We start from the raw sequence: 24,654 nt of genomic DNA, 5'->3' as shown, positions 1-24,654 counted from the left end.
GTTAAAAAATACAAATTGTTTAACATTCTTTGCAAAAGTATACCAAACATCTATTATGAAAACAAGTATTTGAGAAGTATATTACATTTAATGAAACTCAATTTTAACAAAAATCATACTTCATGGTAATGTATTTATTAACAGTATTATTACAAGTATACCTATAAGGTTGGTATTACTACATGTCATTGCAGTGCTCATAAATAAATATACTGATAAATATATTGCTATAATCTCTAGTCTAGAAAGACAGAAAGTGGAAGTATATTTTACTCTAAAAGAAATATATTTAAAGTATTTTTATAATATATATTTTAATGTAATCCAGGTGCACTTGGAATACTGATTGTGCAGTTGTGAAGTGTGCTTTAATTTCACTTTAAGTGTATGTGAAACATGGAGTTAAATACACATGCAGTAGTATATACTTAGATTAAATTAACTACTTTTTTGTTTATTTGTTTGTTTATTAGGATTTTAACGTCATGTTTTACACTTTGGTTACATTCATGACAGGAACTTTAGTTACTCATTACACAAGATTCATCAGTTCACAAGTTTATACTGAACACAGTCATGGACAATTTTGTATCGGAGTAAACCCACGCAGACAACATGCAAACTCCACACAGAAAGGTCCCAGACTGCCCTACCTAGGGATTGAACCCAGGACTTTTTTCGCTGAGAGGCTACAGTGCTACCCACTTAGCCAAAGTGCTGCTTTTTTTCACTAGGGACATGAACTGTATTAACAGCACAAACTGTTGATTAAAATTCTTCCCACACTGAGATCACTGATACAGTTTCTTTTCAGTGTGAATGTGCTGGTGTGTTTTAAGATTACCCTGTGTATTACAACTCATTTCACACTGTGAGCACTAATACGGTTTTTCTCCTGTGTGAATGCGCTGGTGTCTTTTGAGGGCACTCTGTATATTAAAGCTCTTCCCACACTGTGAGCACTGACACGGTTTCTCTCTAGTGTGAATGCGCTGGTGTGTTTTAAGATTACCCTGTGTATTAAAACTCTTTTCACACTGTGAGCACTGACACGGTTTCTCTCTAGCTGGTGTGTTTTGAGATTACCCTGTGTATTAAAACTCTTTACACTGTGAGCACTGATATGGTTTCTCTCCAGTGTGAATGCACTGGTGTTCTTTGAGTTTACTCTCTTGATTAAAACTCTTTTCACACTGTGAGCACTGATACAGTTTCTCTCCAGTGTGAATGCGCTGGTGTCTTTTGAGATGACTCTGGAACCTAAAGCTCTTCCCACACTGTGAGCACTGATACGGTTTCTCTCCAGTGTGAATGTGCTGATGTATTTTGAAAAAACTCTGGTACTTAAAGCTTCTCCCACACTGTGAGCACTGATACGGTCTCTCTTCAGTGTGAATGCGCTGGTGTGTTTTGAGATTAGTCTGTGTAATAAAACTCTTCCCACACTGAGAGCACTGATATGGTTTCTCTCCGGTGTGAATGTGCTGGTGTATCTTGAGAGCACTCTGTTGAGTAAAACCTTTCCCACACTGTGAGCACCAATATGGTTTCTCTCCAGTGTGAATGCGCTGGTGTGTCTTGAGAGCACTCAGGAACCTGAAGCTCTTCCCACACTGTGAGCAGACGTTCCTTCTGTTCTGTTCTCTGGTGAGAGAGCTGTTAATGCTGACAGCACCAGAGGACGTCTGCTGATCACTGGAGCTTCTGGTGGGCGTCAGATCCTCAAGTTCAGTCATAATCTTCACCAGGGTCTCATATTTATCATGGTTGCAGCTCTTGATGTGTTTGTGGAGATGATTTTGGGTTGTAGAGGAACGTGGACTCGAGGAGCAGCAGAAATCCTTGTTCAATCCTGAAGCAGAAAATAATAAAATACATTAATAACATTATAAATAATAAAGATTGTTAGTAAATGTTAAACTGAGATCTGATGCTAAAGTCCTGTAACGTGATTCATCCTGCATTCATCATTTCCTGCTCACATAAAAGTGAAAAAGCTTTTAATAGTTTAAGCTGACAGCAGTGACACTGGTCTGGAATCTATGCTAGTTCAGGAGAGAGATGGAGGAACACGTGTTGTCGCCTATGCCTGACATCTTCTGACTAAAGCCGAGCGAGCTTAGTGAATGCTGGCCTCAAGTCCAGAATGACATACGGAACCATTGCAAGAACCGCCTTATCTGTCAACAGTATCCTGGTCCTGGTCCGCTGGGAAAGGTGCTCACACGTGGACTATATCCTACACAGAAGAAGCAACATCAACTAGACTGGAAACTGTGTGGTTAGACAGCACCAGATGCTGGTCTGCAGGATGTTTTGGAGATGAAGAGGAGGGAGGGTGAACCAAGGATCGGATAGAAGAAGGTAAAGGAAGATGACTGGTGATAAATTTAGAGGTGAGACAGGCACTGGATGGTGGTGAAGGGAAGCTAGACGACCACAAAGTGGTGAAGCTAGGAAGGTACTCTGTGTAAAATCTGAACAGAGAAAGGAAGAAAAGGAGATTTGGAAGTAAAATGCAAGAAAGTTTAAGAGGGAAGAGGCAGAGACAAAGAGGCAAGGGTACAAGATAGATAGATAGATGAGGTGAAGGTAAAGAAAAGGGTCAATGCTAAGCTACATAAGAAGTTGGACACTAGGGAAGGTGAGAAGGACTTGAAGCAATTGGCCAGACAAGAGGAACAGAGCTGGGAAGGATAAACAGCAGGTTATAATGATAAAGGATGCAGATGGGAACGTACTGACAAGTGATGAGAGGTGGAGAAGAAGACAGCCTCCACGTGGCCCCCCCGCAAGTAGCTGAAGAGCAGTTGCAAGGTTGCATGCCCTTTAAGCGAAACAAATGTCTTCACATCATCCACTGACTACAGCCCCAGCGCTGGTGCTTCTCCAGCTCAACATTAAGGGTCTTACCACTAACAAGATCGACGTCCTTGAGCAAATAGCCATCCAAAGTAATGTGACAGTGATCACCCTACAAGAGACCCATATGGAAAACAAGAACATCCTGAGGGTTCCTGGGTACACCTTGGCCGGTCACATCGCCAATTAACATCACGGCATTGCCACATTTGTCCGCAAAGATATGGCCTGGTCAGCTGCTGGACAATCTCTGGAGGGTGCAGAGATAGAATGCTTAACAATGAAAGTGCATGACATCACCATCGTCAACATCTACAAACCACCATCCAGCAGACTGGTCCCATCGTCTCTGCCAGATGTTCCAGCCCCTGCTGTGTATGCTGGTGACTTTAATAGTCACCACACAGACTGGGGATACAGCGGCTCCAACAGTGATGGTGACGTTCTGGTAAATTGGGCATCGACTGTAGATGCAACACTCCTATATGACCCAAAGGAGCCATGTACATTCTACTCTGCCCGATGGAACAGTACCACCAATCCAGACCTAGCATTTGCAAACCAGCCACTCTCTGTAAGACGCACCCTGGACATGTTTCCCCGGTCACACCATCGACCGTCGCTTATCGCTATTCCATCTCTGGTCCAGCCTGTGCAAGGGAAGGATGTCAAGAGGTGGAACTTTCGGAAAGCGAACTGGGCAGTCTTCACCAAACAAGCCAGCAAGGCAGTTGCCAGTCTACTACCCCCAAGCCCTAACAACCTAAACAATGCCTATGACTCGTACTGCAAGATGCTGCTGGCCGCAGCATCCCCCGTGGTGTGCGTAAGGCCTATGTTCCCTGCTGGGACAAAGAATGTCAAAACCTACTGCATGCCCGTACAGAATCGCAGACCAGCGAAGACAGGGACAAAGCAGCAGATGATTTATTTTGCAGGTTAACCGAGAAGAGTAGGCAACGCTGGACTGAGACTGTGGAGTCAATTAACTTCACACACTCCAGCCGACGGGGGTGGCAGACCCTGAACAAGCTGACCGGTAGGTCAACAACTCCTGCACAGTGTCCCATCACTGCAAACTCCATTGCGTCACTCCTGCTGAGTAATGGCCGCTTCCCCAATGCAGACAAGGACTCCGCTCGACAGATATTGGCAAGAGTCCATGAGCTGCTTAGGGCCCCAGGATGTGATTCCGACCTATCTACTAACTTCACGACACAAGAACTTGAACTGCCAATTCAACGCCTGAAGACTGGCAATGCACCAGGCATAGACGGCATCCACCGCATATACATAAAACACCAAGGCAAGAAGGTAACTGACTGGCTCCGTTCCTTCCTCTCCGTATGCCTTCAGTACTTAAAGCTGCCTAAAATCTGGCGTTGTGCGAAGGTGATAGCCCTGCCAAAGCCGAACAAGCCAAGTGATGACCCCAAAGGCTACCAGCCCATCTCACTGCTGTGTGTACCATACAAGCTCCTCGAACGTCTTATCCTGGCGCGCCTCACCCAAGTGATTGACCCCCAGCTGCCCGAAGAACAAGCTGGCTTTCGAAGTGGCAGATCTACAAAAGACCAGGTGACCCTGTGCCACGACATAGAGAACAGTTTCCAGGCAGGTGAGAAAGCTGGGGCCATCTTCCTGGACCTCACAGCTGCCTACGACACTGTCTGGCTGCACGGGCTACATATGAAACTTCTGGATACCATCCCAGACAAGCACATGGTGAGCTTCATTATGGAGATGCTGAGCAACCGCAGCTTCCGGCTATATACCAGCAACGGCCAAAGCAGCAGGGTGAAAAAGCTCAGGAACGGCGTCCCACAGGGTTCAGTGCTGGCACCAATGCTGTTCAACATTCGTGTCTGTATCCACGATCTACCCATAACAACATCTCGGAAGTACAGCTACGCAGACGACCTGGCCATCTTACTCAGCAAGCCATCCTGGGAAGCAGTAGAGGAGGGCCTCTCCAAGGACATGGCCATCTTGTCTTCTTACCTGAAGAACTGGGGCCTCAAGCTCAGTGCCGATAAGACTGTAGCAACAATGTTCCACCTATACAACAAGGAAGCAACCCGCGAGATCAACATCATGGTTGACAATGTCCGGCTACAGTCCCAGCCCTCCCCGACATACCTCGGTGTAAAGCTAGACAGAATCATGTCCTTTAAACAACACCTGGAGAGTGTCATGGCAAAGACCACCGCCCGTGCTGCACCAATACGCTGTCTCACCGGCACTACGTGGGGAGCCAGCACAAAGACACTGCGCATTTCCACTGAGGCACTGGTGTTTCCCACTGCTGAGTATTGTGCCCCGGTCTGGTGCCATAGCCCCCATGTGAAGAAGCTGGATGTGGCCCTCAACACTGCCCTGCGGACTGTGTCTGGATGCCTACGAGTCACTCCAACCTATCAACTGCCTGTCCTCGCTGGAATCGCCCCAGCAGAGGTCAGACGAGAAGCGGCCACGTTGGCCCTCGCTCGGAAGGCACAGATGAGTGAATCACACCTCCTCCACAAGATCGTCATAGAGACACCACAGTGCATGCGCCTCAAGTCCCGACGCCCCTTTGCCACACATGCCCAGGAACTGCTCCGCACAACACCAGTTGACATCTCCAAGGCTTCCTGGGTGAAGGCAAGATGGAGGGACCAGTGGAAGGCAGCAGGGCCATCTACGCTTCATCACTATATTAAAGATCCAACAGATGTTCCCAGCCAGCACCTCACCCGTAAGGAGTGGACAACCCTTAAACAGGGGTAGGACGCTTTGGAGCAGTGGGGTCTTGCAGACAGTGCCCACTGTGAATGTGGGGACCCATTACAGACAGTGGAACATGTGATGACCAGCTGACCCAAATTCCGGCCACCGAATGGCGCTCGTGGGTTAAAGATTCTGGATGATGAAACACTAGACTGGCTAGCAACAACGGAGCTGAAGGTCTAAGGACATACAGCAGAAGAAGAGGTGGAAGTAAGTTGGATGAGAAATATTAAGCCGGGGGTGTTTTGGATTAGCAAGGAGGACGTGGTGGCAGCTATGAAGGAAATGAAGAGTAAAAAGCTAGTTGGCACAGGCGGCATACCAGTGGAAGCATAGAAATCTTTAGAATAGACGACAGTGGACTTTTTAAACAGATTGTTTAACAAAATCTTTGAAAGTGACAGGATTCCTGAGGAGTGGAAGCGTAATGGTTCAGAGTTTTTAATTAATTGTGATCTGCAGAGCTGCTGCACCTTCAGGGACATCAAGTTGATGGGCCATAGTATGAAGATCTGGTGGAAGCTAAACTTAGAAAACAAGTCAGAGATAGTGAGCAGATTTGATGTTTGCATTTTGAGAATGTTAATAGAGAAGTTTAGGAAAGGCCAGAAGGAGCTGCTGCACTGTGGGTTTTTCTAGAGGAAGCTCATGATAAAGTGCCAAGAGAGGAACTGAAGTTTGAGGAACTTGAGGCTGACAGATGAGGTCAGACAGGAATATGATGTTTGCTGATGACACTGTGATCTGTAGCAGGAGAAGTGAGCAGGTTAAGTCGAGTCTGGAGAGATGGCAGAAGAGGGAGCTGGAAATGCCAGAGAGGAAGATGCTGTGATGCTCGTTGGGAGTGAATTTATTAGAGGTACATGGTTTGGGTTTGTGCAGATGAGGATGTTCAGGACAGAGCAAGATGGAGAAGATTGATTGGCTGTGGCAACCCCTAACAGAAAGTGAGCTGGTTTGCTTGTTAGCTCTAAGCTTAGTAATGTACTATAAACCAGTCTCATGCTCAGTGGTGGTTCGTTTGCTTCCACATACAAACTTGGGATTAAGGATGTTCTGAAGGCACCTAGGGAGAGTCGTAGTCCTTGGTGGTGCTCTGTATCTAATGTTCCTACATAAGATGTTCTGTTATAAATGATGCTACAATAATATAAACCAGATCAGATCAGGAATCTATTTTCTTCCCCACTTGACTTTTTTTGACTTTGCTATGGCTTTCAGACATCTTTCTTTCAGTGATCATGCATGGGACCAGATTCAGCTCATCATCTAGCACCACCCCTAGAAAACCTGTCTCTTCCTCTTCCTTTATGGAGGCTCTATCAGAGATAGCTATATAGAGGTGAGCCTGGTTCCTCTCAAGGTTTCTTCCTGTAATTTTAAGGGAGATTTTCCTTGACATTGTCGCCCTCGGCTGGAGGTTGACAGGAGGTTTTTGGTCTGTTGGTTCTGGATTCTGTAAAGTTGCTATGAGACCATGTCTATTGTAAATTGCACTGTACAAATACATTAGAATGTAGTGGTAATAGTAGTACTTGTAGTGGAGGTCGTGGTAGTAATAAAGGTTGTGGTAGTGATAGTATTAGAGCTGGTGATGTGTGCTAATAGTAGCAGAACTAGCTGTAACCTTTTGATTCCTAAAGCAAAAACTAGGTCACAAAAATACTAGAAGAAATTTAGATACAAATGATTCTTTATTAAATAAAAATGTTATTTTACTCAAGATAAAAAATATCTTACTGAGTATCTTCCATCTTTATCTTCAGGTTCTTCCTTCTTCACAGGCTTCATCTGGAAACCTCCACACTGTTGGTCCTCTGAGAAGAGCAGGTTCACAGAACTGACGAGTTCCGCAGGGATTAAAGTGACTTCACCTGAAATTAATCAACATGAGAAGAAGAAACTCAACAACAGGAGGAAACTGAAGGTTGTGGGTTTGATTTACAATCACTAATACATCCTAGTTAGATTAAAGCTGAAATCCAGACTGGAGTGTAGCAGCACAGGACAGTACGGTACAGTACAGGTTCTAATCCCACTATCCACTTTCTCTTATTATTATATTGATTAGTGACTCCAATACTAACCACACTGTACTGTACCACACTGTACCTTATTGTACCTTACTGTACTGTACCAGACTGTACTGTACCACACTGTACTGTACCATACTGTACTGTACCACACTGTACCTTACTGTACTGTACCTCACTGTACTGTACTGTACCACACTGTACTGTACCATACTGTACCACACTGTACTGTACCACACTGTACCTTACTGTACTGTATCATACTGTACCACACTGTACTGTACCATACTGTACTGTACCATACTGTACCTTACTGTAATGTACCATACTGTACTGTACCACACTGTACCTTACTGTACCACACTGTACTGTACCACACTGTACTGTACCATACTGTACCTTACTGTAATGTACCATACTGTACTGTACCACACTGTACTGTACCACACTGTACCTTACTGTACTGTACCATACTGTACCTTACTGTACTGTACCACACTGTACTTTACTGTACCACACTGTACCTTACTGTACTGTACCTTACTGTACTGTACCATACTGTACCACACTGTACTGTACCTTACTGTACTGTACCATACTGTACTGTACCACACTGTACTGTACCATACTGTACCTCACTGTACTGTACCATACTGTTCCGTACCACACTGTACCTTACTGTACCACACTGTACCTTACTGTACTGTACCATACTGTACTGTACCATACTGTACTGTACCACACTGTACTGTACCACATTGTACCTTACTGTACTGTACCATACTGTACTGTACCACACTGTACCTTACTGTACCACACTGTACTGTACCACACTGTACTGTACCACACTGTACCTTACTGTACCATACTGTACCACACTGTACTGTACCACACTGTACCTTACTGTACTGTACCATACTGTACTGTACCACACTGTACTGTACCTTACTGTACTGTACCATACTGTACTGTACCACACTGTACTGTACCATACTGTAACTTACTGTACTGTACCACACTGTACTGTACCATACTGTACCTTACTGTACTGTACCTTACTGTACTGTACCACACTGTACTGTACCATACTGTACTGTACCACACTGTACTGTACCATACTGTACTGTATCTCACTGTACTGTACTACACTGTACTGTACCTCACTTTACTGTACCATACTGTACTGTACCACACTAAACTGTACCATACTGTACTGTACCACACTAAAATGTACCTCACTGTACCACACTGAATTGTACCACACTGTCTGGTGGAAAAGTGGCATCATGCTCCACATTTACTTACAGAAGAAATCATCATCATCATCTTCATCCTCTTCCTTTTTTATTAGTTTCTTCTGGAATTTATGTTGTAGATCCACAGGAGTGATGTGTCCCTCTCCTGCTGCCTGCATTATTAAAGATCTAATATATAGACAGACAGATAAATAAATGAATGTACTATATTTATCATTAAACATAAATTCAGGAAAATTCTTTTAGACTATATTACCTGGGGGGTATTCCAGAAAGTGGGTTAAATGATTAAACCAGGTAAGTTAACTTAGAATTAATGAAAACTCGAGGTTTTCCCTTCCAGAAACCGAGATTAAACCGAGAGAGAGAGAGATCAGTGAGAGAGAGAGGTCATGCTTAAGATGAGCTCCTGAACTATTTCAGTTTTTTTGTGTTTAAAATTAGATAAACATTTGCAAAAATTTTAACAAACAAAATTTTAAGTTATAACAATTAGGAACTTTAAACAACAGCAAAATATAAAAAGCTAAAAAGGAAAAAAACAGGAACAAGAGGAACAACACAAAAGACAAAGTGAACTACAAGAGGAAGATCATTATTCAACAAAGAGGAATAACAGGAGGAAACATCAACAACAAGGAAAAAGGACAAAACCTGAAGGAAATAACGAGGAATTAGGAGACAATTTGGATTAAATACAGAAATCTTCCTGCTTTGTGAACACTCAGGGTAAGAGAGCTTCAATGAAACTACTGATATCTTGATTAAAATGGCTGGAGAAGCAGCAGTAGTAAAGCCACGCTCTTTTGACTACCCTAAAAAGTTTACCACCAAGATGGACAAACAGGAATACAAACTTAAAATTATGAAAGAAAACCCAGAAACCCTGTTTAAAGACTGAGCTAATTAATGGAGAGAACATCTCATATCTAACATTCTACACTGAGGACAAGAAAACCTGGCATCCAACGATCTGCTCCTACTTTAAAAACATCACCAAAAATGGCTTTGGTAAAGGACAGCAGATTCATATCTATGAAAACGGTGAAGAACTTTTAATTGTTAACATCTACCATATTGGATCTGTGGTAATAAAAGGCAGTGAGGGGGCTCTGAAGAAGTTTGAAGAGATTTTTCCAACTCTCAAAACTCTGTGCCATATGGACACCCCGGCACCGTCCCCCTCCGCCAAAATACAAAACAGGACCAGTATAAAACCAGGTGTGAAGATCCCGTCCACATCTAACAGTGGGAATCACACCTCAGACAGAGGAACCAAGCTAGGTGTGAAGTCCTGCACGACTTCACCACCAAGCCCACACCTCCACACCACCGTCACCCAGATCAAAGACTCCGTGGCTCTATTGGAAGTGGAGATAACAGAGTTAAAAGAGAAGTTCCTCACACACACTTTTAACAATAATGCACCAGAACCATTCAAAGAACAAATTGGACAACTGGAAAGGACAGTACAGGAACTGAGAAGGGACACCCAAAATTTAAGAAAGGAGAGAGGCTACAGGCTGAACTGGTACACTACAGGGAGAACATGGAGAGAGAACATTCAATCCTCAAAACAGAACTAACAAAACTCATACAGGAGATGCACAAACGTGACAAGATCATGGAAAAATTAACAACAAAGATACAAACATCTCCATCACCTCTGGAAACAACAGCCTGCGCCACCCAGCTCACCCCTGGACCACCATCATTCACCTCCTCAGAACAACCCACCCCTGGGTCCTCTGCACAACCCACACCCAGAACGCCACTTCAGCCTCCTTCTGGCATCTCAAAACCAAAGGAAGGCACCTCACAGGAAACACCCCGCACCACACAGCTGGATGATCATCCACAACAAAGTGACCAACCAGCTGTGTCCCACACAGACACTGAGATCGCCATTCTCATAGACTCCAATGGCAAATTTTTAAACATGGAGAAACTTTTCCCAGGACAAAAAACCTCAAAAATCTGGTGTCCAAGGACACGTGATGTTTACGCATCTCTCCAAAATAATACCCTGGGTGAGCCCAGGTGTATAATAATCCATACGGGCACAAACGACTTGAGGGCGGAACAAGAGAGAGTCGGAGCGATGGTGTGCAGAGCTGCAAAGAGGACTGCTGAGACTTTCCCAAATGCTAAAATTATAATATCTACTCTCCTACCATGACGAGACTTTCACCCAGACACAATACAAAGAATAAACACGGACATTACCAGAGGATGTGCACACATCTCTAACATTCACATTGCCCACCACACCAACATCTCGCTCCATCACTTGTACGACCACGTACACCTGAACAAACACAGCATCAGAGAATTCGCAAGAAAACTGCAGCACGGGGAATAAACGGAGCCACACACACACCAGGACAGCGACCACATCAGAACCACAGCACACCCATCAGGAGACCACCGACACACCCGTTTTCAACTGGACCTGCACAGCACCCCAGATCAACACCTCGACGCCCTCCAATCCTTCCAACCCCACCGAACCACCCAACCAGACCAGAACCAACCAGATCAGCACCTAGATGCCCTTCAGTTCCGCCAATACCAACGAACCACCGACCACAAAGAACCCCAGCAGCAACCCTGCAACGCCTCACCCACACCTCAGAAACGCAGCGCAGCTACGCTGAGGCTCTCAGAGGACCAGTGCAACAAAACGACATGGGTGAGATCAGACAATTATTACAGTACATCTGCAATAGACTTAACTAAAATAAAACACTGGACAGAATAATAACCACTTTGAAAAAATGTAACAAAATGTATATGCACATATACAGTGTATCACAAAAGTGAGTACACCCCTCACATTTCTGCAGATATTTAAGTATATCTTTTCATGGGACAACACTGACAAAATGACACTTTGACACAATGAAAAGTAGTCTGTGTGAAGCTTATATAACAGTGTAAATTTATTCTTCCCTCAAAATAACTCAATATACAGCCATTAATGTCTAAACCACCGGCAACAAAAGTGAGTACACCCCTAAGAGACTACACCCCTAAATGTCCAAATTGAGCACTGCTTGTCATTTTCCCTCCAAAATGTCATGTGATTTGTTAGTGTTACTAGGTCTCAGGTGTGCATAGTGAGCAGGTGTGTTCAATTTAGTAGTACAGCTCTCACACTCTCTCATACTGGTCACTGAAAGTTCCAACATGGCACCTCATGGCAAAGAACTCTCTGAGGATCTTAAAAGACGAATTGTTGCGCTACATGAAGATGGCCAAGGCTACAAGAAGATTGCCAACACCCTGAAACTGAGCTGCAGCACAGTGGCCAAGATCATCCAGCGTTTTAAAAGAGCAGGGTCCACTCAGAACAGACCTCGCGTTGGTCGTCCAAAGAAGCTGAGTGCATGTGCTCAGCGTCACATCCAACTGCTGTCTTTGAACGATAGGCGCAGGAGTGCTGTCAGCATTGCTGCAGAGATTGAAAAGGTGGGGGGTCAGCCTGTCAGTGCTCAGACCATACGCCGCACACTACATCAAATTGGTCTGCATGGCTGTCACCCCAGAAGGAAGACTCTTCTGAAGTCTCTACACAAGAAAGCCCACAAACAGTTTGCTGAAGACATGTCAACAAAGAACATGGATTACTGGAACCATGTCCTATGGTCTGATGAGACCAAGATTAATTTGTTTGGTTCAGATGGTCTCAAGCATGTGTGGCGGCAATCAGGTGAGGAGTACAAAGATAAGTGTGTCATGCCTACAGTCAAGCATGGTGGTGGGAATGCCATGGTCTGGGGCTGCATGAGTGCAGCAGGTGTTGGGGAGTTACATTTCATTGAGGGACACATGAACTCCAATATGTACTGTGAAATACTGAAGCAGAGCATGATCCCCTCCCTCCGGAAACTGGGTCGCAGGGCAGTGTTCCAGCATGATAATGACCCCAAACACACCTCTAAGACGACCACTGCTTTATTGAAGAGGCTGAGGGTAAAGGTGATGGACTGACCAAGCATGTCTCCAGACCTAAACCCAATAGAACATCTTTGGGGCATCCTCAAGCGGAAGGTGGAGGAGCGCAAAGTCTCGAATATCCGCCAGCTCCGTGATGTCGTCATGGAGGAGTGGAAAAGCATTCCAGTGGCAACCTGTGAAGCTCGGGTAAACTCCATGCCCAGGAGAGTTAAAGCAGTTCTGGGAAATAATGGTGGCCACACAAAATATTGACACTTCAGGAACTTTCACTAAGGGGTGTACTCACTTTTGTTGCCGGTGGTTTAGACATTAATGGCTGTATATTGAGTTATTTTGAGGGAAGAATAAATTTACACTGTTATATAAGCTGCACACAGACTACTTTTCATTGTGTCAAAGTGTCATTTTGTCAGTGTTGTCCCATGAAAAGATAAACTTAAATATCTGCAGAAATGTGAGGGGTGTACTCACTTTTGTGATACACTGTATACAGTTATATAAATATCTATATCTAAAGATAAACATAAGTATATACATATGTATAAAAAAAAAATCTGCACAATGTCACTTACTGTTAGTAATTGGAACATCCAAGGCCTGAGCTCCTCAGCCTTCGGATTAAAAAGCTTACACACTGACTTCCACACACACATTAAAAACCTTGACATCATCATCCTACAGGAAACATGGTGCAAGGCCGACACGGTCACTCACTGTCCCCGTGATTACAGAGAAATCATTTTACCCTCCCAAAAACTTAGCACAGTGCGCCAAGGCAGAGATTCAGGAGGTCTCATAATCTGGTACAAATCACACCTACACACGCTAATAAACATTATGAAAATTGGAAAATACCACATTTGGCTGAAAATAAACAAAATCACAGAAGGATCTGTTTCTCTGTGCCATTTATATCCCTCCGTCAGAGTCTCCATACTACTCTGAAGATATGTTCTCAGAGCTGGAGAGAGAGGCCTGCCATTTCCAAGCCCAGGGAAACGTGCTCGTCTGTGGAGACCTGAACGCCACAACAGGAACCCAGCCTGATATTATAAATGAACAGGGAAACAGATTCATCAATAACAACCAAATTCTTAATACCAATTCGAACCTAAACCACAGAAACAATTATGATCATGTTACTAACAAAAATGGTAAAGACCTCCTGCAGCTCTGTCGAACTTTAGGTCTGTACATCGTCAACGGAAGAACTCGAGGGGACTCATTAGGAAGGTTCACGTTCTGCTCACCTCTTGGTAACAGTACAGTAGATTATGCAATAACAGATTTAGACCCTTTCTCTCTCAGTGCATTTACTGTTAAACCTCTAACCCCTCTGTCTGATCACAGCCAAATTACTGTGTTCATCAAAAAGACAGAAACTAACCCCACCACACACACACGGCCCAGTAAGCTGTACAACATCTCCAGATCCTACAGATGGGCCGAGAACAGCACAGAGGAGTTCCAGAAAGCAATTAGCAGCACAGAAATCCAAATTAGCTTAGACAACTTTCTGGACACTGCGTACATTCACAGTAAAGAAGGAGTAAATCAGGCAGTTAAAAATATTAATCAGATCTTTAAAAATACAGCAAACAAAGCTTAATTAAAAATTAAATCTAAATCAAAACCTAAATCTACAAAAGATGACAGCTGGTTCGACAAAGACTGTCAAATGTTAAGAACAGAACTCCGTAAAATATCAAACCAAAAACACAGAGACCCAAACAACAGTAACACACGACTTCTTTACTGTGAAACCCTCAAACAATATAAACGTACACTCAGAACCAAAAAAGCTTAGTACACCCAAAAACAACTAACAATTATTGAACAATCAATCAACACACATCAATTCTGGGACAATTGGAACAAATTAAAACATAGAGAACAGGAAGAATTGGCCATTCAGGATGAGGATATCTGGACAACCCATTTCCAATCACTCTTTAAAAACGTAGAATTAGATTCAAATCCTGAACAAAATCACATTATTAGTAAATTAGAGGAACTGGAACGGGCTGTTAAAAACCACCAGAATCCTCTAGACCCTCTCATTAATGAGCAGGAACTTAAAGACAACATTAAAAAACTAAAATAAAAAAAATCATCAGGACCTGACGGGATCCTGAATGAAATGATCAAACACAGCAGCTCCAAATTTCACCTGGCGATGTTAAAAGTCTTTAACCTGGTTCTGAGTGTCGGTTCCTTCCTTGAAATCTGGAATCAAGGTCTCATAACACCGATCTTCAAAAGTGGAGATAAATTCCACCCTAATAATTACCGGGGCATCTGTGTGAGCAGTAACCTGGGGAAGTTATTCTGTAGTAGAGATGTACGGATCAGGGTTTTTGGCACCGATTTCGATCTCCGATCTCCTTTCAGGGCGATCGGCCGATAGCCGATTCCGATCGGGGGGGGGTCGGTGCAACATGCCCACACACACACGCATGTTTAATGTTATCCAGTTCAGTCTGAAAACAAAACTTAAAAAGAGCCTCACAGTGAAGATAAACCGGAGACAAACGCAACAGCGCGCGTGTGTTTGTGCCTTTAAGAGATGATCTGTTCAGTGTCGCTAAGTGATTCATGAGTCGATTCGTTTTCATGCGAAGCGTAAGTTTCTCTTCTCAGTTATCTCTCCGTGTTTACTGTTATTAATTACATGTCGTGGTTTTAAATAAACACCAGCTACTACAGAACATTTTGTGTGACTCTTTTACATTAAAAAGCTTAATTTAAAAGCTTAATTAAACTGCTATTACCACAGATCTGTAACCGAGTCAGACTCATTCCGTCAAAAAGTTTTCTGATGATCCTAAAAGTTCAGCAGATGATCCTGAACTAACGAATTTGGTAATGAATAAACTTTTGCCTCTGATTGGCTCTGTAACGTTTTCTGTTCTCATCTACATCACAAGCAAGAACCACTTACGATTTACCAAAGTGAACCAGGAGTTTATATAACGTGCTGATAGAATCGACTCAGATGGGACCGGGATGAATTATCTTTTTAAAGTAAATATTTCAATCAGCAAAACTGCATCATATGTATGATGCACAACGTTAATGATGTTATTTTAGGTCATGAAGAGCTTTCACGATGGTTTCTGTACGATTGTTGACGAATTTTGATGCAATGGTTGGAGCTTCGTAGCTCAAAGTCTGGATCAATCCACTGAGCTATTAACTTAACGTGATCTTTTATATATCACACGATCGGATCGGCTACATTTAGGAAATATCGGCCGATTGCCGATAGCATATTTTGATTAAAAATCGGCCGATACCGATTCATAGCCGATCGATCGTCCCATCTCTATTCTGTAGTATTATTAACTCACGATTATTACACTTCCTTACCGAACACAACGTCCTGAGTAAAAGTCAGATTGGTTTTCTACCAAATTACCGCACAACCGATCATATTTACACCCCACACACCCTGATCGAAAAATATGTAGTTCAAAATAACTCTAAAATATTTGCATGTTTTATTGATTTTAAAAAAGCTTTTGATTCCATTTGGCATGAAGGATTGTTTTATAAAATGTTAGAGAGTGGTGTAGGGGGTAAAACATACGATCTTATTAAATCCATGTACACAGAAAACCAGTGTGGAATAAGAATTGGAAGTAAGAGAAACATCTCATCTCTCAGGAGCGTGGAGTGAGACAGGGTTGCTGTTTAAGTCCAACTCTTTTTAACATCTATATTAATGAATTAGCCTCCATGTTAGAGCACTCAGCCACGCCCGGTCTCACTCTACACGACTCGGAGATTAAACTCCTGCTGTATGCAGATGATCTGGTCCTGCTGTCCCCCAGTGCCCAGGGTCTCCAGCACAAACTGGACCTGCTGCAGCAGTACTGTCAGACCTGGGCCCTGACCGTCAACCTCAAAAAGACCAAAATTATGACCTTCCAGAAAAGATCCAGATCTCAGGGAACCAAACACACATATAAATTAGGACAGCATGAAATTGACCACACTAAAGATTATACTTACCTCGGACTGAACATCAGTTCCACAGGAAACTTTAACCCGGCAGTAAATGAACTGAGAGAAAAAGCTCGCAGGGCGGCGACGCCAAAAAACATCAAACATTCGTGGAAATTCCGATTTGAACCGATTGCTCTGTATGGCAGTGAAGTTTGGGGTTCGCTCACACACCATCAATTCCACAATTGGGACAAACATCCAATAGAGACCTTGCACAGACTGGAGACCTTGCATCATGGCACCCCCCGAGGCGGACGTGTTTGCTCGCTCTGCACAAGGATGTAACTTTTTTCGACTTTTTTTTTCTTTTTGTATGTATATTTTTCTCATTTTGAACGTGGTGCATAAATGCCTTGCATTACGGATATACAGCAGACAGGCATTATTGGATATCGCTGCACATAACTTTGAGTTTACTGGTCATATTCCGTCGGAGCTGCAACTCATTGTGCGCTCACATAGCCACCGTCGCTACACCCAGGAAGGCCCAGAAGCTCCGGCCTCGAGTGAGTACGCGGACCCAAGGAAAGCGCTTCGTAGGCGGCGACGTAAGCGAGGCAAGAGAGGCGGGCTCCATGCTAGGCTAAAGGCTCGCGCTAGCCGACCACCGCTACCCAGCCTCTTGCTAGCCAACGTACGGTCTCTGGAGAACAAGTTGGACGAACTAAGAGCCAGAATTACATCGCAGAGGGAAATAAGAGAATGCTGCGCTCTGATTTTCTCTGAAACCTGGCTTCTAGAGCACGTCCCGGACTCTGCCGTTCAGCTCGAGACTCATTCATTACACCGTGGAGATCGGACTGCAGCCTCCGGTAAGACAACAGGAGGGGGTGTGTGCGTGTATGTTAACAACGCGTGGTGTAAAGATGTACAGACTGTATACAAGCACTGTTCCCCAGATCTGGAGTTTTTATTGCTGAAATGCCGTCCCTTTTATTTACCAAGGGAATTCACGAACGTGTTTTTGGTCGCTGTTTACATCCATCCGCGGGCTAACTACACAGCGGCGCTAAGTAAGCTCTATGACGTCATCAGCGCGCTGGAGACTAACCATCCTGACGCTGTTTTCATTGTTGCGGGTGATTTTAACCAGTGCAATCTACGGACTGTATTAACTGAATACCACCAGCATGTGAAAATTCCCACCCGTGGCAAGAACATCTTAGACCACGTTTACAGCAACATACGTGGTGGATTTAGGGCTGCACCCCGCCCTCCATTTGGAGAATCAGATCACATCTCTTTGTTCCTATACCCGGCCTATAGACAAAGACTCAAACAATCAAACCCTGTTAGCAGACAGGTTCAGCTATGGACATCAGAGGCTGAGAGCACTCTACAGGACTGTTTTGCCATAACAGACTGGGATGTGTTTAGAGAGGCAGCCACTATGGAAGACTCTTCTGTGAACATAGATAACTATGCTGAGTATGTGACTGGGTACATTGGCACTTGCATTGAGAACATTGTGCCCACCATAAAAGTCAGGAAATTCCCTAACCAGAAGCCCTGGATAAATGGTGAGGTACTGCAAATGCTACGAGCACGCTCTATTGCATTTAGATCTGGTGATGAGACTGAGCTCAAAGTTACACAGTACAGACTGAAGAAGGCCATAAGATCAGCCAAGAGACAGTATAGAGAGAAAACAGAGGGATTTTACTCCACTACTGACCCCAGGCATATGTGGCAATGTCTGGAACAGATTACAGATTATAGGTCCAGGCCTAACAACACCATAAGCGCCTCAAACAGCCTTCCAGACGACCTCAATGCATTCTACACCCGCTTTGAGACGTCGATCCCCACTAGCCCCACAGAGAATACACACACCTCCATTACGCAACCCTCCTCCCCCACACCAGTTGTCTCACCAGCCCAGGTACACAAAGCCCTGAAGAGGATCAACCCCCGCAAAGCTGCAGGACCTGACAACATTCCTGGGCGGGCCCTCAGAGCATGTGCTAATGAGCTGGCTGATGTTTTTACTTCTATCTTCAACCTTTCCCTCAGACAATGTACAGTTCCCACCTGTTACAAGACCACCACCATCGTCCCTCTCCCCAAGAAGAACCCCCCATCCTGTCTGAATGACTACAGGCCAGTAGCACTCACTCCAATCATTATGAAGTGCTTCGAGAGAGTGGTGCTGGCCCACATTCAAAGCAATATACCAGGCACTACAGACCCCCTACAATATGCATACAGGGCCAACAGGTCTACCTCGGATGCCATCGCCGCAGCCCTTCATGTCTCTCTCTCACACCTGGAACATAAAGACTCCTACGTCAGGATACTCTTTATTGACTACAGCTCCGCCTTTAACACGGTTATACCTCACAAACTCACACATAAACTGTCATCTCTTGGACTACACCCCACCATCTGTGACTGGCTTTTAAACTTTCTGACTGGCAGGCCTCAGTCTGTTAGGATTGGAAACAGGACATCAGCCAGCATAATCACCAATATTGGTACCCCGCAGGGCTGTGTCCTCAGCCCTATCCTCTACACCCTGTTTACCCACGACTGTGTCGCCTCCCACTCCGACAACATCATCCTGAAGTTTGCTGACGACACTGCTGTGATAGGTCGTATCACTGGAGGAGAGGAGGCAGCCTACAGGAGTGAGGTGAACAGTCTGGTTACCTGGTGTGTGGACAATAACCTTACACTCAACATAGACAAGACCAAGGAGATGATAGTGGACATGAGGAGGGAGAGGAGACCTCATCAGCCACTGTTTATCCGGGACCTTGAGGTGGAGAGGGTGAACAGTTTTAAATACCTAGGGGTCCACATCAGTGATGACCTCACTTGGACACTAAACACCACACAGGTGTTAAAGAGGGCTCAGCAGCGGCTGTATTTCTTGAGGAGGCTGAGGAAATTTGGCATGTCACCCAAAATACTCAGCAACTTCTACCGCTGCATCATTGAGTCCATCCTGACCAATTGCATCACCATGTGGTACGGCAGTTCTACTGTGAAGGATCGCAAACGTCTGGAGAGAGTGATAAAGACTGCTACGAAAATCACCAGGACGGCACAACCCTCTCTCCAGAGCATCTACCATCACAGAGTCCACAGGAGAGCTGCATCCATCATCAAAGACCCCACCCACCCCCAACATGGACTATTCACACTTCTACCCTCAGGCCGGAGATACAGAAGTGTGAAATGCAGGACAACAAGACTAAAGATCTCTTTCTTTCCCACAGCTATCAGACTTTTAAACAGCTGAGCTGATTATTCATAGACACTATCACACTTGCACACATACTTGCACTATACCACATATGACTGTTTACAGCTCTACATACAGCTGCACATGTATGTTTACACTACTGTCTTGCATTTTGCACATGTAACTATACTGTCTGATTGCAATATATCTGCACAATGTACATACTTTTATTCATAACCGATCGCAATATATCTGCTCTTTTCTTGCACAATGTACATAACTTATATTCAGCGTGTTTTTACTATATTTAACTTTTATTTCTTAATTTGACTTTATTTTATTATTATCTATTTGTACCTTGTTACATCATGTGTGGACAGCAAAATAAGAATTTCATTGTACAGGGAAACACGTTTCCTACTGTACATATGACAATAAAGCTTTGAACTTGAACTTGAACTTGACTGGAGTTCTGTAAAACCATCCTAAAGGTGCACACACACACCACCAACACACCACGAAAAATGCATGCAGGGCAGAATTAGGCCGATTTCCACTAATTTTAAACATACAGAGAAGAGCAATCAACTTCTGGAACCATCTAAATGAGAGCGAACCCCAAATTTATCATTATAAATCCCTGAAACACCAAGAGCTGAGCAAACATACCAGTCCCCTCATCAAACTGGTCCTGAGTCACTGTACCCATACACCACAACACACACTGACACACTAATAACACACACAGATACACCACTAACACACACCGATACACCACTAACACACACAGATACACCACTAACACACACAGATACACCACTAACACACACAGATACACCACTAACTCACACAGATACACCACTAACACACACCCATACACCACTAACACACACAGATACACCACTAACACACACAGATACACCACTAACACACACAGATACACCACTAACACACACAGATACACCACTAACACAAACCGATACACCATTAACACACACAGACACACCACTAACACACACCCATACACCACTAACACACACAGATACACTAATAACACACACCAATACACCACTAACACACACCGATACACCACCAACACACACCGATACACCAACACACACCGATACACCACCAACACACACCGATACACCACCAACACACACCGATACACCACTAACACACACCGACACACCACTAACACACACTAACACAACAGAGACTCAGGAACAGAAGAAATCTGCAAACACAATTAGAATAAACCAAATAACACACAAACTCAGAACTAAATATCTGAACTATTGGGAAACTGAAACTAAAACTCAAAGTAAAATGCAGTTATTTATTATTTGTTGTTATTTGTTATTTGGCCCTAAACAGACACTACAGTGCAGCAGATTATCTGAGCACAGTATCCGACGCCCTAAATTAAGAAACACCCTGACGAGGTACAGACTGAGCGCACACGACCTGGCCGTGGAGACGGGGCGACACACCCGGTCCTGGCTGCCCCGGGAGGAGAGGTTGTGCCAGCACTGCACTCTCAGTACAGTAGAGACGGAGCTGCACTTCCTCACCCGGTGTACCAAGTACCACCACATCCACTCCCAATTCTTCCCTAAATTTAACATCATCATCCCCAACTTTACCTCCCTCCCAGACCCCAACAAACTGCCCCACCTACTGGGGGAGCACAGAGAGAGCTGCACACTAGCAGCACTCTACACACACATCTGCCACCAGGTGAGGGACAGTGGGTGACCATGTCTCATACACACACACACTGATTGTTATTACTCTACCTCACTATTATAAATGTTGTAAATATTATAATAATTTTTATTGTTATTATTTTGCACTGTTTTTATTAATATGTAACTGTTCTGTATATTTTTGTTCTTTCTTATTTTTATTTTTTATATTTCTCTGTAACTTGCTTTGGCAACACAAATGTCCTTATTTGTCATGCCAATAAAACTTCTTTTGAGTTTGAGTTCGAGAGTGTGTGTGTGTGTGTTATAATCTCAACTCAGTATCTCCAGTTTACAGTGTGTGTGTGTGTGTGTTATAATCTCACCTCAGTATCTCCAGTTTACAGTGTTTGTGTGTGTGTTATAATCTCACCTCAGTATCTCCAGTTTACAGTGTGTGTGTGTTATAATCTCACCTCAGTATCTCCAGTTTACAGTGTGTGTGTGTGTGTGTGTTATAATCTCACCTCAGTATCTCCAGTTTACAGTGTGTGTGTGTGTGTGTGTTATAATCTTACCTCAGTATCTCCAGTTTACAGTGTGGATTCTTCAGTGCAGCAGAGAGCAGCTTCACTCCTGAATCCTGCAGCTTATTGTTACTCAGGTTCAGATCTCTCAGATTGTTGGAGTTTGAACTGAGAACTGAGGACAGAGCTGCATGACTTTCACCTGTTAGAGAACAACGTATCAACCTGAGAAAGAAAAGATGAAACATCAGATTATTCACTCTCTCTCTCTCTCTCACACACACACACACACACACACACACACACACACACACACACACACACACACACACACACACACCTTTTGTTTTAATGTTTAAAGTTAAATTTCTAATTCATTTCCTCCAGCTCACTAAAACATGCAGTAGGTGGATATACTGTTCTAAAAGTAAATATGTGAGTGTGTGATTCCCTGCAAAGGTAAAAATTAATGAATGAATCGATACATTTATTAATCTCTTAATCTCCAGATTTTTTATGCTCTGTTTAAAACTGACATAATCAGATTATTACATTAAAGTCATTTTACCAAAGTGTAAAACATGATGTTAAAACCTTAATAAATAAATAAATCTAGGTACACTTGCACAAAGTCAGGGTTTTCTGTAGGATTATAGTCGGTGTATGATTAACCACTTATATCAAACTGCTGATAATGATCATCTTTGTCATATGTAGGTGGAAACACATTTAAAACTGGGTGAGGAACAGCCAAACTCTGCTACAAAGGTGAGGTTGTGGAACACAGCTTCATGTCACAGGTCAAACACCATGATAAGACTGAGCACAGCAACAAGACACAGGGTCATTATGCTGCATCAGCAGGTCTCTCTTAAGCAAAGAGTTCAAAACAGACTGGAGTTCCAAGCTCTTATGAAGAAGCACAAAGAAAAGAGCAACACTGAGGATTGTAGAGGTCGACCAAGGAAACTTAGTGCAGCAGATAAAAAAGACATCATGCTTTCCTTCAAAATCAGAGGAAAACCATCAGCTCAACACCTTGGAAGTAAAGTCGCAAAGTGCCAGATTTTAATTTTCATGATGCAGCAAATGTTTCACTGTACTGTCGCCCCACAGCAAGAAGGTCCTGGGTTCGATCCCTTGTGTGGAGTTTGCATGTTCTCCCTGTGTCTGTGTGGGTTTACTCTGGATGCTCCGGTTTCCTTCCACAGTACAAAGACGTGCATGTGAGGTGAATTAGAGACACTAAATTGTTCATAACTGTGTTGGATATAAACTTGTGAACTGATGAATCTTGTGTAATGAGTAACCACCGTTCCTGTCATGAATGTAACCAAAGTGTAAAACATGACGTTATAAACCTAATAAACAAACAAACTATTGGTAAAAGGTCTGGACTGCAGTTAGGTTTACCAGTTCAGTCTGATGGATGATTGGATGGATGCAGTAAGTGGTTTAACATTGTCTTGATAAAATAAACAAGACTGTCCCTGAAAGACACGTTATCTGGATGGGAGTAAAACCTCTGTATACTGTTTAGCTTTGATAGTGCCTTTCCAGATGTGTACTAATGCTGGAGAATATTGATTTTTTATTTTAGAGTTGCTGTTACATACATTAATAAAATAAAACTGTCACAATTATTCAAATTTGAGGTCTAGTGTTTTTCTGATAGGATCTGATAGAAGTGTGGAGGACTTTTTAAACAAGCTGGAATGTGTAAGGAAAGAATTCCTGTTGTACTGTACATCTGTATATATGATAAATGAAGGCATTCTATATTTCTTTACTTGAATTTTACAAGCTCTTCCTTTAATATTATGGGAGATTCAATGTTTGACTTTATAATAAAGGTACCTGTTACTGCTGAAGTGCTTGTGTTAAGAAAGAAATAGAGAAAATATTGAAACATTAAGATTAATTCAGTTTTTCATTATTTTATGTTAGAGCACATAAACACCTTTAAAATAAACTAATAAGTTTAGACTAATCAATTAATCAAAAAAAAAAAAATCTTTAGATTAATTAGGGATGCACCGATCCGATATTAAGATCGGATATCGGTTCCGGTATTACCAAAATGAGATGGATCAGATATCGGATAATCAGGCCGATCCATGGGTCCGATATACATTAACTTTAATTCGTTTGCGATGCGTGCTAAGCCCATACAGGACGTGCTGCTGACGTATGGCGTATAACACAAACAAAAACAGCAACGTGGAGCGAGCCAAGGAGTTATTTGGAGGTATTTAACACTCTCTATGCCAACAAGTTCGATGGCAACATGTTTATTACTCAGGTTTAGCTGCTAGATTTTATTTTGAATTACTGTTATTCGAACGCGTTACATAGCGATTCCAT

General features: G+C 43.3%; 2 protein-coding genes across 2 annotated transcripts; both read right to left on the bottom strand.

Annotated features, from left to right (window-relative positions):
* LOC134335269 (gastrula zinc finger protein XlCGF67.1-like) lies at nucleotides 1-1,846 on the bottom strand. The gene has a single exon (XM_063017782.1). It carries the CDS (start codon nucleotides 1,734-1,736, stop codon nucleotides 1,095-1,097), a length of 642 nt encoding a protein of 213 aa, XP_062873852.1. The 5' UTR covers nucleotides 1,737-1,846; the 3' UTR covers nucleotides 1-1,094.
* LOC134335234 (NACHT, LRR and PYD domains-containing protein 13-like) lies at nucleotides 1,765-22,682 on the bottom strand. The gene is made up of 4 exons (XM_063017737.1): nucleotides 22,342-22,682; nucleotides 8,970-9,088; nucleotides 7,372-7,505; nucleotides 1,765-1,852 (listed from the first exon to the last, which is right to left on the bottom strand). Exons 1-4 carry the CDS (start codon nucleotides 22,536-22,538, stop codon nucleotides 1,847-1,849), a joined length of 456 nt encoding a protein of 151 aa, XP_062873807.1. The 5' UTR covers nucleotides 22,539-22,682; the 3' UTR covers nucleotides 1,765-1,846.
* Between the last annotated feature and the right edge of the window lie 1,972 nt (nucleotides 22,683-24,654).

The sequence above is a fragment of the Trichomycterus rosablanca genome, chromosome 2, assembly GCF_030014385.1.
Source record: "Trichomycterus rosablanca isolate fTriRos1 chromosome 2, fTriRos1.hap1, whole genome shotgun sequence".
Classification (NCBI taxonomy): Eukaryota; Metazoa; Chordata; class Actinopteri; order Siluriformes; family Trichomycteridae; genus Trichomycterus; species Trichomycterus rosablanca.
This window is presented reverse-complemented; position numbering and strand designations above follow the sequence as displayed.